Genomic DNA, 12,984 nt, shown 5'->3' on the forward strand with positions numbered 1-12,984 from the left:
GCAGAGCACTGACGCTTCAAACTAATCTAGGCCTCAGCACAGAAAGTAGCTTGGCTGTGGCTGCAGTGGGGTTTGTTGAGGTGGGGACATAAAATGAGGCAGTAAAGATGCAATCCCTTAGTCACTTTTCAATTAAAATATGCATAGACATCTACTTCTGCTTCACTAACTATGCAAAAGCCTTTGACTGTGTCGACCACAGCAAACTATGGCAAGTTCTTAAAGAAATGGGAGTGCCTGATCACCTCATCTGTCTCCTGAGAAATCTCTATGTGGGACAAGAAGCTATAGTTAGAACTGGATATGGAACAACTGATTGGTTCAAAATTGGGAAAGGAGTACAACAAGGCTGCATATTGTCTCCCTGCTTATTTAACTTATATGCAGAACTCATCATGCGAAAGGCTGGGCTGGATGAATCCCTAGCCGGAATTGAGACTGCCGGAAGAAATATCAACAACCTCAGATATGCAGATGACACAACCCTGATGGCAGAAAGTGAGGAGGAATCAAAGAACCTTTTATTGAGGGTGACAGAGGAGAGCGCAAAATATGGTCTGAAGCTCAACATCAAAAAAATGAAGATCATGGCCACTGGGCCCATCACCTCCTGGCAAATAGAAGGGGAAGAAATGGAGGCAGTGAGAGATTTTACTTTCTTGGGCTCCATGATCACTGCAGATGGTGACAGCAGCCACTAATTTAAAAGACGCCTGCTTCTTGGGAGAAAAGCAATACCAAACCTAGACAGCATCTTAAAAAGTAGAGACATCACCTTGCCAACAAAGGTCCGTATAGTAAAAGCTATGGTCTTCCCAGTAGTGATGTATGGAAGTGAGAGCTGGACCATCAAGAAGGCTGATCGCCAAAGAATTGATGCTTTTGAATTATGGTGCTGGAGGAGACTCTTGAGAGTCCCATGGACTGCAAGAAGATCAAACCTATCCATTCTTAAGGAAATCAGCCCTGAGTGCTCACTAGAAGGACAGATCCTGAAGCTGAGGCTCCAATGCTTTGGCCACCTCATGAGAAGAGAAGATTCCCTGGAAAAGACCCTGATGTTGGGAAAGATTGAGGGCACAAGGAGAAGTGGACAACAGAGGACGAGATGGTTGGATAGTGTTCTCGAAGCTACCAGCATGAGTTTGACCAAACTGCGGGAGGCAGTGGAAGACAGAAGTGCCTGGAGTGCTCTGGTCCATGGGGTCACAAAGAGTCGGACATGACTAAACGACTAAACAACAAGAATCAACGCAACATAACAAAGGCTTTTTAAGTCTGCCAAAAATAAACTAGCTGGGTCAGTTTAATCTCCACAGGTGGGTCAGTAGGGTATGTCATTTTAAGGGGTGAAACTTAATTTTTGCAAATTTCTTAAATGAAGGGTTTTTTAAATATGGTTTTGGGTGTGATGAAGTCAAATCTATTATTTTTGTGACTGGGCAACATTTAGCTTGGTAAATCTGCATTTGATGAAGAAACACATAAGCTGCTTTTGGAAAACCTATGAGTTTTAATTTTACCTACTGAAAATGTCAGGTAATGCTAAATAAAAGAATCAGAAATATATAAGTATAAATAAATAAATATATATATAATATAACTGCAAGTACTTGGCAATCATTTTAATGATTTCTATGCAATTTTGCACACATTTTACTTGCCAAGCCAAACTAAATTATATTAAGTTAACCCAACTATCTTTTGAATTTCCCCAGTCATGTTACAACTTTTTAGCACCACTCATTTTTTGAATTGGAAAGTTGAAAAATTCAAAGCACCCTCGTGGGTCAGGGCTTGAATCCTTTCAAAATAAAAAATAAAAAGAGGCAAAATTCATTTCAGAAAGAAAGCAGCACCTATTTACCTGCAATCAGAGCATAGGATATCCCAACACTAGAATTTTCATTACCACTGTAATGGGCAACAAGTTGATAGACTGATGTGCCTGCTCGAGCGTCAGGATCAACACGTGCCAAATAGGGGTACGGATACATTTCCCAAGAGATGAGCTCCTCTTCAACGGCTATAATCACCACACGGCACAAATACCAGTCATGGTCTGCAAGGGATACAGAAAAAGTAAGTAAGTAAATAAGAATTTAGGAGCTTACACAGAGAGGCGCAGGGAGGCCCAGCAAGGCCCTCCGCCACCACAGATATATATTGTGATATCAATATATTGTGATGTTGAGAACCAGGTATCGCCTAGCCCTACTCTTAGCTGGCAGGCGAACACGATAAGGTGGGAGCTGTCAGTAATAATTAGAGCTTAAGTTCAGCAGACACATCTTCAACCTTTTACAGCAGAAGATTAGTGCTTAACTGCCAAGATGGTTGTATTAACACCTGTAACAGAACAAAAAATCATTTGTCAGGAACTGTCATATATAGCACCAATATCCTGGCTAATTAATTGGACAGCTCATTAACACAAATGGTGTGATAAGAATCCTTTGTCTTGGTTTAATGAATTCCTCTGGCTACTAGGAAGGACCCCATGCATTTCAGTGGGCATCCTAACATGCACAGAAGATAGGTAACTACAGAATAACTATAAATTGCATGTGTAAGAAAAAGAATTTCGTAAGGAAATGGGGTAGGCAGGGAGTGAGTGCTGAATTCTTTCCCACCTATAGTCCTTCCTGAAAGCCCCACTCCGTTTTTATTTTGATCAGAAGAGGGACTGTTTCAAGGAATATCAATACCAACGGCGGGGGGTTGGGGGTTGGGGGGGAGAACTGTTAGAATTCCTGCTCCATGACTGCAGTCATGGGATTGTTGTCTATCACATGGACGGTATATGTTTTGACTCCACAGAGTGGGAAGTGACGGAGACAGGATGTTTGTGTTACTGTGTTCCGTGAAGTGGGACTATTGTCCTTTGTTCTTTTTCTCTTTGCTGTCTGATGCTAGAAAGAGAGGGGGAGCCATGTTGCAGTGCTCCGTGCCTGTTTATATGTAAATAAAGTAGATTAGCCAACATGCTGAGTTGCTGAGGTCTGCCACGCAAGTTGTGAAGACTCTGCAGATCCCTAAGTGTGCCGGTGTCTGTTGGCATCGGTCGCTGTGATGTTTGGGCTGAAGAAAGCTTATGAAGCTCCCGAACGATCAAGCAGGAGGGAGAGAACATGCCAGTTGGGCATGTGTCTCTGCTAGGGTCCTTCTCAAGTGTAGGCTGAGCTCCTGACAACAACCTCCCTGTTGCTCCCAGAATTGTAGAGCTGGAGGGGAACCAGATGGTCATCTAGTCCAACGCAGGACTCTCAACTAAAGCACCCATGATTGATGGCCACCCAAACTTTGCTTAAAAACCTCCAATGAAGGAGAGTCCACCACCTTCCGAAGTTAATAAGTGACAGATTTATAATCCCACTGCAATGCAAAAACCCCACAAGGCATTAAGCCCATCATTACAGAATACAAACAAGCTCTCAGAAACCACTCATGGAGCTCACCCACTAATTTGCACATAGGTCACTTAATAGCCAGAGGACAACAAGCTATAGCAATCGATGCAAACTGGCTTATGTTTGAACTTGAGCCATTCTGCAGGGAAGGACTTTGGTAGAAGAGAAGAAGAGTTTGGATTTGATATCCCGCCTTTCACTCCCTTTAAGGAGTCTCAAAGCGGCTAACATTCTCCTTTCCCTTCCTCCCCCACAACAAACACTCTGTGAGGTGAGTGGGGCTGAGAGACTTCAAAGAAGTGTGACTGGCCCAAGGTCACCCAGCAGCTGCATGTGGAGGAGCGGAGACTCAAACCCGGTTCCCCAGATTATGAGACTACCGCTCTTAACCACTACACCACACTGGCACTGGTAATATAGTTCCCTGAGTGAGGACAAAATATTTCTTATTATCGCAATAATTCATTTATTATTTTGTGCTCCCTCGGCTCGGGGAAACCTCCTGCACTGTCCTAAATCCAGCACAGCTTTATGAAACCAATGAAATCCAAAACCTGGCCAGCGAACAGGGCACACCAACAGAAAACGCTATCTGGACCTTGATTAGTTTTACCTTCTGCTCAAGCAAAGAGTACGTATGGATTCAGCACAAAGAACTGGGGCTTCACCATTGTTTTCTGTAGCTTTTGCAGCATCTCAAATGCCATGCAGCCCTCCTTTAAACCCTTTTTTTGGTAAACCCATCTGGGGTGTTCTGCTTTGTTTTTACAATCAAGAGGTATGTAAATTTTATGAAATAAATAAATATAATTCACCTTCAAAACCATCTTGCAATGGATAATGGTCTTTGGCTAACATGACCAACGATTAGAGATGATGGGAGCTGTTGGCCATCTTGCTAATGCCAAGCAGGTTTGGGTCTGGATGGTGCCCCAATGAGATACCACTGCATTTTTATATCCGTAACTGAACAAAGGTGTATTATAAATACCAGTACATGAAAAGCACTGTTTTATAGGCACTGACAAGAAAACTGAGGCTAAGAGACTTAACTTACTTGATTAAAAAGCGGGCTTACTGAGGTTGACTTGATTAACTAAAGCCACTTAGAAAGAGACAACCACCTTTGTTTGACAATGGTTTTTAATAATTCCAGATGCACTCACACAAGCTTGGTTTCCATACTTTACTGGCGGCTGGCTACATCGTTCAAAATTCGCCAGGCACCAGGTGCACTTTGTATCTCGCTATCGGCCACTTGCGACCAAGTGAAGATGCCTGGGCACCAGGATGGCACCTGACGTCTCCACCATCTGGAGGTGCCACGCCTTGGATCTTGACTGTTTTCACGCACGAGCAACACATGCTGGAGAATTCTATCCATTATATTTTATCTGCACAATCAGAATGAATTTCAGGAACCAAAAAGCCAGATTGAAAAATATGACTTTCAAAGCTGTCTGGCTCCAAAATGGCAACTAGGCATTCCATTTTGGTGACTGTAACCCTGGTTTAAGGAGCCTAGCTTATATAGCTGAGTTTCTAACACTGGCTGGCTACTTACACAATGCTGCCATCTTTGATGATTGTGTTGACCAGGCTTTTGGTGAAGAAACAATTCCTGTGCTTTGTGCTCAAGACATGCTTTTCAAATGGAACAAAAGCCAACCAAATTACCGTCTTGCATTTAGAATGTTACATACTATTAGCCAATAATCCAGAAGTACCCAAATACTTAACATCAGTGCTACATCAGATGGGCATTTTACAGACTACGAAATGTGCTTCCCTGGCTCCTGATTTTCAACCAAGCCCCCGCCTGACACACAAAAAAAAGATCAGACATACAAAAGCATTCAGCTAGTGCTGAATCAATATGACCACACAACATTTTGTTCCGTTGACATAAACAGCTTGATGTTACAGCCAAGCTATTTGTCAATACTGATCTGTCACCACAAGAAAGCGATCTGGCAAGGCACAAAATCAGGAGGATGTTTAAGCCAAACTGATACCAAAGAGTGTGGTGGGGGCGGGATATTACTACCTACTTTTAAACCACATTGGCCTGGTCTGGGCAAGTTTACTTAGCCCAAAATAAGTGTTGAAAACTGAATGCAAACCACTGCTGCTATACTTTCGTCCCACCAACTTATTCCAAAAGTATACAAATCAATAATAAACGTAAGCTGCTTAAAGAAGAGACATATATCTGCTTCATCATGTGAGGTACTGCCAGTACTTGGAACAAATTCACTGAAATAGTTCAAAAATATCTCTGAAGTCGTTCCTATAACTTCTGGGTGAACTGATGAAAATTAAATTCCTCTGGCAGAATGTGGACCATTTTTTAATTTAGTTCCATTTTAATTCAAATCGGTTTTCATTGCACTTAACTCTGTGTTTGATCTATCTGAAAAGTGCATTTCTTAGAATACACACTTTTAACACTCAGAGAACATCCGTTATGGGCTCTATGATAAATGTTACACATAAAATGAGTTGATTTGTTATACAGAGTGTTAAAGGACAATCAGCAGCCACCCTTCAGAAATACAGAACGTATAACTTTTTTTCCTTTTTTACACCCTGCTCTTTTAGGCTTTCCATTTTGCTAAGAAATAAGGTGATGGAGCTCTTGGAACTCCTCTCAAACACTCACAAAAGGTGCTTTTTTCCACTTTCATAAAACTGCGGCAGGGTTCAATATGCAGCTTATGGTCACTTTGTCTCTCAAGTAGGGCAGACACCAAAAGCCTCAGCAAGATCAAGGGAAAGGACACAAAGGATGGATTTATACTGGAAGAAAAGGAAAGCAATAACGACCAGTACAAAGAAGCAGTCCTGGGAATTTAATGGATTTTGTATTTTCCTATCTTTAAAAATTTAGACTAATTTGGAGATTAAATTGGCTTTTGTAATTACCTGTTTCCTTTGCTAATTGGGACCCCCACAGACTAAATTAGACTCCCAGGGACAAGGAGGCACAGAAAGCTTATAGCCATTCATGACTGGGGTGTTCTGAGATGATAGAGAAATGTACACAAACCTTAAAAGACGGTGAGAATAGCACACAAAATAACGAAACCAGAGACAGCAAAGCATCAAACCTACTTTTTCGTAATATCCATAGTGGGCAATAACATTGCCTGAACTAGTTTATCCTTAAAGAATTCTATGCACTAGGTGTATTTCCATTTTATAGGTAGGAAATTGAAGTTGAAGACCACGGAGAAGAGTCGATGGAGGAAGATTGGAAAAAGTTTAAAGATTATTTACAGAAATATTGTAAAATTAATGAATGTTAGAATGATGCTGGATAGAAACTAAGTGGTCTCTAGCTGAAAGGTTATAAGGGAAGATGAAAAAAGGGTTCATTATGTAATATGTAAAAATCCAAAATTATAACATCTTTATGATTAATGATTAGGATATTAAAAGAGGGGAGGGATTTGCTGAACAAAATAATTGAACTGGAATACAAAAAAGGAAGGTGTGAGGAGGTCCTGGAAATAAGTAAATGAAGGTTAAGTAATGGAAGGAAAGAATTGTTTTTAAATATTTTTACTATGTATTTTCTTTTTTTTCTTTTTCTTTGTGTGTTTTGTAAAACATTGAAAATTTTAATAACTATCTTATTAAAAAAAATGAAGTTGAGAGATAACTTCTTCAACATGTGATTATGGGAGTTGCTTTATTCCATTTTCATTATATAGCTTATTTATACTTTGTTTTTAAATGTGCTGTGAATCGTTCGGAGACCTCTGGGTAGCGAGGGATCAAGAAGTCTAATAAATAAGTAACAACCACACAGGGCAACTCTGTACCGTCTGTTTAAGTGTAATCCTACTCAAATGAAGGGAACTAAAAAAATTACAGAATTCTGTTTACATTTCCTTCCTCATCTTTATAGTCCACATAATGGATGTTGGTAAAGGGCTGTTTGCTCCATGCAGTCATGAAATACATCTGGGTCAAGCTTGGCATTCCACAGTATTGCACCATCGCAAGAGCCACCAATGGGTTGGTTTTTGCCAATTCTTCCGAGTGCATTTGTAAAACTTAATAGTTCCTGGAACTGCTTAACAGTTGTAAGCAACCACACAGACATTATTCCAGCATGTTTTATTTTGAAGATTTCCAAATGTAATTTAATTTTGAACAGCTAAAGGAAGTGCAGCTATGACCTTGTCCTACATGATCACTGGAATTATTTCCACCCCGAGGCGTTTTGTCTTGTCGATATTGTTATCGGGCACAGGATGAAGCAGAACACAGCTTTGCAAAGAGGATCATGGCAGAGATCATAATAAGCTCTTTTTAAAGAACAACAATGCAGAAGAGCAACATGCCGATTGTGCAGTCGGCTTCACAAGTTAACACAGCAATACCCTTCATCGGTTTGGCTGCTTTTAACTAAATAAGCTAGATCAAGCCTGCACCAAAAGCCTTGTCTGGACTTTTAATGCAGTGGAGGTGGATGGGACTAAACCGTTTGAGGGGCTGGCGCGGGGGCGAACCACAGCTCAATATTTTATTATTTATACATTTCATAAAATTTAGACACCACTTGGTTGTAAGAAGAAAAACTCAATGCGGTTGACAAAAAGAACCAAACAGTAAAATCATGCATAAGGACAGTTAAAAATAGCTATTTAAAACATTCAAGGGATGTAGAAGCATTCGGTTTACACCAGGAAGTGAGGATCCTGTTGCCCTCTTGGGTCACAACTGCCATCATCTACAATCATTGGCCATGGTGGTTGGTCTAGTAAGAACTGGAACCTGGGAACATCTGGAGGGCCAGAGGTTCTCTGTCGCTGTTTTGAATGAAGAAAGTCCCAGGTTCAGCCCCTGAGATCAAGTAGCAGCTGGTGGGAAAAAGCATCTGCCTGTGACTGATGCCAGAGAGGACAATACTGGACCAGATGGAGAAATGGCCCGACCTCTGTTACCATGTCCTCATCCATGACATTTGCAAACAGAAATGTACACAGTAAGCATGGGAAAGACCTCCAGATGTTGTTGCATCAAACCTGCACTAAGACACTGTCTAGATGACATCAATGGAAAGAGTCATATGAGATGGAAACTAAGCCACTTGGAGATGCTCCACAGCTCAGTGTGGCCCTCCAGATACAACTCCCATTATCCCTAGCCATTGACCCTCCTATATCTAGAGGGCTACAGGCTACCCATTCCTACTGCAAAAGGCACAGTGTTAGCAGCTTGAGAACACAACTGGCTTCTTCATATGACCAAAAATAAATAAATGTGTTGTTAGCCCTTGTGAGTGTGAAACCTCAACTTACACTGAAGTCCAGGGATGGGAAACAAGGAGGAAGCTTTAGAACACATATACAAAGTGTATCTAAATATGTTCAATCTCTATGACCAATAACACACCCTTCAACAGTACCACCTGCATGTAGATAGCAAGAGTAGCTCCCAGGCGCCCCAGCCAGCACAGTCAACAGGCAAGTTGTAGTTCAGCAACATCTGGAGGGCAGAAAACTTGCTATCCCTGATGTAGGCACTTGCCCCTACTTAGAGAAGGAAGGTGTACTACTGAAAATCCAGACACCATGGCTTCAAAATCAAACCAGCTCTCTTATCACCGCTCTCCATCCTTCCCACTTTGCTTAACATCCAGCATGATAAAGAGTTTTGCTGGACTCAAAGAGCTTGTGCGCTTTTTGTGACATTTTGGTTAGTCACAATAAAGGGACTTGCTCCACTACAGTCAGTTCCATCTTAGAAGTCTTGAAGACTAGAAACTTATTTTTTTTTCCAGAGAAAAGAAACAAGATTCTCAAGAGGCTGAATCACTATGCTCTCATGGGGGGGGGGGGCACTTGCAATCAAGGAGTGTAAACAATGAATATCAATACTGCACTTTCTGATATTGCGGCTGCACGTGTTTAATGATGTCTCTCTTTAGAAAGGAAGCTGCATTTATTCAAAAGCAAACAGCATATACAGAAGAGAGAGAAAGAGTTTGGATTTGATATCCCGTTTTATCACTACCCTAAGGAGTCTCAAAGCGGCTAACATTCTCCTTTCCCTTCCTCCCCCACAACAAACACTCTGTGAGGGGAGTGGGGCTGAGAGACTTCAGAGAAGTGTGACTGGCCCAAGGTCACCCAGCAGCTGCATGTGGAGGAGCGGGGAAGTGAACCCGGTTCACCAGATTACAAGTCTACCGCTCTTAACCATTACACCACACTAGCTCTACAGTTATTTGAAATAACTGTAGTTTTGTGCAAACAAGCAACCATTTTCACACTGGTTAGGAAGGATCCCTCAGTCCACACACTGTTTGCCAAGGATAATAGGATGTACAGCTTGAAATGTGCTTCAGCATGTCTTGTTTGCTTGTGAATGTTTGCACCATAACTCAATATTCTGCTCCACTGTTGAAATCTTTACAAATGATGAACTCACACAGCTAAACTATAAAATACAAAGTTGAAGAAAAATAAAAACGTCTGCCACCTGGGATCAAACAGCGTGACATCGTGTTTACCTGTCCCGACTTTTTTTCTTTTAAAATAAGAAGCAGCCTCTGAAGGCTGCAATCTCAAACAAAGAAATGAGGGAGGAGGTGGAAGAGCCTCTCAAACCATTTTTCTAATCAAATATTGCTCTCCCATGTCCTTCTTCTCTCCAAAGGGAAAACATGAAAGGATTGTGTACTTTTCCCATCAGGAGAAATGGCCCAAGGAGAAAGAGTGAATCACCTCCTTCCCATCCACCAGACCTGTGACCATTTTCATTTGAGAAAAAGGCTGAGCAAAATTACGAACACTTGAGCACGATGTGTAGTTTGAAGCATGAGACAAGACTCATCTATGGAGAGTAGCTGTATCACAAGTCTGAAGAATTAGGAGGCAGAATTTCTGCTCAGTAGGTTTCTTTACAGGCTTGACGCATTTCTGCATTTCTGTATTCTGCTCTGGTCAGACCTCACCTGGAGTACTGTGTCCAGTTCTGGGCACCACAGTTCAAGAAGGACACTGACAAACTGGAACGTGTCCAGAGGAGGGCAACCAAAATGGTCAAAGGCCTGGAAACGATGCCTTATGAGGAACGGCTAAGGGAGCTGGGCATGTTTAGCCTGGAGAAGAGGAGGTTAAGGGGTGATATGATAGCCATGTTCAAATATATAAAAGGATGTCACATAGAGGAGGGAGAAAGGTTGTTTTCTGCTGCTCCAGAGAAGCGGACACGGAGCAATGGATCCAAACTACAAGAAAGAAGATTCCACCTAAACATTAGGAAGAACTTCCTGACAGTAAGAGCTGTTCAACAGTGGAATTTGCTGCCAAGGAGTGTGGTGGAGTCTCCTTCTTTGGAGGTCTTTAAGCAGAGGCTTGACAACCATACGTCAGGAGTGCTCTGATGGTGTTTCCTGCTTGGCAGGGGGTTGGACTCGATGGCCCTTGTGGTCTCTTCCAACTCTATGATTCTATGATTCTATGATTCTAAGGTATGAAATCTCCCACACAAGTCAATATATGCTTTAAATCAAAATAATTAAAAGGGGAATGAGTCCGTGAACTCCAACATCTCTTTTGAAATAATCACATGAATGCAGGCACCAATCTTTCAGTCTACATGCTGCTTCAGTGTTGCTCCCACAGCACCACAAAAACATTGCTATCCCAAGAAATCATTTGGGCTGCTTATGCAACTAGAACAGCCTTAGTGGCAAAGCAGTTCTCTGACCGGCTCCACATGGGACAATTTACCACACAACCCATATCTGGCACCTAACACTGTGTTCCATTCAGCAACAAGCCCAAGCATTTTAGAATATGCTGCATTTAGATAGTTAGACGGTTTCATTATTCTCAATCTTATTGCATCGCTGTGGCGTTTACCTTAAACTTCTGTGTCGACAACCCCAAAAGATATACTTTAAGTAAAGGACTGGCTTATACCTGTTGTTTTTATTAAAACCCCTAAGATGTCACTGCATCTGCTCCGCACCTGCTCAGAGACCCCCACGACTTAGCAGGCTTCCCACCTGTGAGGCAGCCTCACCTTGCCCGTCTATGCGATGCACCTTGACCACCACCTCCGTCCGGCCTCCCCTCTCCAGCTGCCGGACGAGGGACAGTCGGCCGGAGCCCCTGTCCAGCTCCACCGGGAAAGCCCCCGCCGCGGCCGGAGAGACCATCTCGAACCAGCTGCCGCCGGCCTCCTGGTAGCGGGTGTCCGGGACGGTGAAGATGAGCTCCCCCGCGGGCGCCCCGACGGGGACGCGGACTTTGTAGCTGGGGCTGGAGGAGGCGGCCAGGGCGCGAGCCTTGCGCGGCGACGGAGCAGCGCCTTGGACGGCGCTCGTCGTCGTCCTCTTCCTCACGGCCAGCTCCAGGCGCCTGGCGGGGCTGCGCAAGGGCCGGGGCAGCCCGTGGTCCTGGGCCGAGACCCAGAGGCTGAGGCGGCGCAGGCCGAGCAGGGAGCCCACGGTGAGCACCTGCCCGCTGCGCGGCACCACGAAGAGGCGGCGGCCCGGCTCGGAAGAGGCGCCGGGCCACGAGCGGTAGGTGAGGCGCGCGTTGGCGCCTTCGTCGGCGTCCAGGGCGCGCAGGCGCGCCACCTCGGAGCCCAGCGGCGCCAGCTCGTCCACCTCGAGGGGCGGCGCGGGGCCCGGCGGGAAGCGAGGCCGGTGGTCGTTGCGGTCCAGCACCCGCAGCCGGAGCAGCAGCGCCGCCCTCGAGGGGCCCGTCAGCCACAGGCTGTAGCGCGGACGCGCCTCCCGGTCCAAGCGCTCGGCCGTGCGCAAAAGCAGCAGCAGCGCCGGCCGCCGACGGGGAGCCCCGGGCGGGAGCAGCTGCAGGGCGAAGTGCGAGGCGCCGTCGCCCTCCAGGGCCCAGGCGGCTCCCGGCGTCGGAGACGGCGCCCGCGGCAGCAGCCTCCGCAGCGGCACCCGCAGCCCTTGCACCCGCGTCCCCGGAGGGCTGTTCTCGGGCACCTGCCCATAGAAGCAGAGCGCGCGCGGCGAGGCGGGCCAGCGGCACGGGGAGCCGCCCGAGCCGGCCGCCAGCCAGAGGAAGAGGAGCCATCGGCGGGCCCCGGCCGGCGAGTCCCTCATTCTCCCCCTCGGTGCGGCGCCGAGCGATTCCCGGAGACGGGGCAAGTTCTCCAGCAGCCCGAGACTGCGCGCCCAGCACCGCCGACTCCACGTGGAGGGATGGACGGGACGGACGCTCCGCCCTCCGCGCAAGAGCCGCCAATCGGATGAGAGGAGGCGGAATCCGTTTGCCTAGAAACTTGTTCCGTGTGGGTCGATGGTGTGAAAAAACGGCCCGCGCTTTCTCCAAACCTATACGTGTATGCAGATTCTGTGCGTAAGATCACTCTGCAGAAGCGATGACCAGTGATTTTTGGGGGGTGTCGCTGCCCGCAAGGCAGGGCAGACTTGAGACAGGGGAAGGCGCGCCAGATGCCGCAGAAGAGGAGAAAGTTCAGCCAAGAGACGGGTCCGTAGGCCACCTTCCCCCTCCCCGCTGTCTCCTAGAACCAAGAGGGGCTTGAAGCGAAAAGCGCAGCAGCGCCTTCAGTGCAG

The 12,984-nt window shown here is 45.4% G+C and overlaps 1 protein-coding gene across 7 annotated transcripts in view; it reads right to left on the reverse strand.

Annotated features, from left to right (window-relative positions):
• Positions 1–12,893, reverse strand: part of LOC308481051 (neural-cadherin-like) — a 54,195-nt gene extending 41,302 nt beyond the window's left edge. For 3 of the 7 annotated variants that reach the window (XR_013988428.1, XM_081013008.1, XM_081013011.1), the window contains exons 1-2: positions 11,457–11,651; positions 1,868–2,062 (exon numbers count right to left, since the gene is read on the reverse strand). Coding sequence is in view for 6 of the 7 variants with exons in the window: in XM_081013008.1 (XP_080869134.1) it covers positions 1,868–2,062; positions 11,457–11,592 (331 nt within the window). In the remaining variant the exon portion in view is untranslated. Of the gene's footprint in view, positions 1–1,867; positions 2,063–11,456 lie in introns of all 7 variants that reach the window. The other 4 variants (XM_081013010.1, XM_081013009.1, XM_081013012.1 and 1 more) reach the window with 2 other exon arrangements.
• Between the last annotated feature and the right edge of the window lie 91 nt (positions 12,894–12,984).

This window comes from Podarcis pityusensis (genome assembly GCF_964106645.2).
Source record: "Podarcis pityusensis genome assembly, chromosome: 7".
Lineage (NCBI taxonomy): Eukaryota > Metazoa > Chordata > Lepidosauria > Squamata > Lacertidae > Podarcis > Podarcis pityusensis.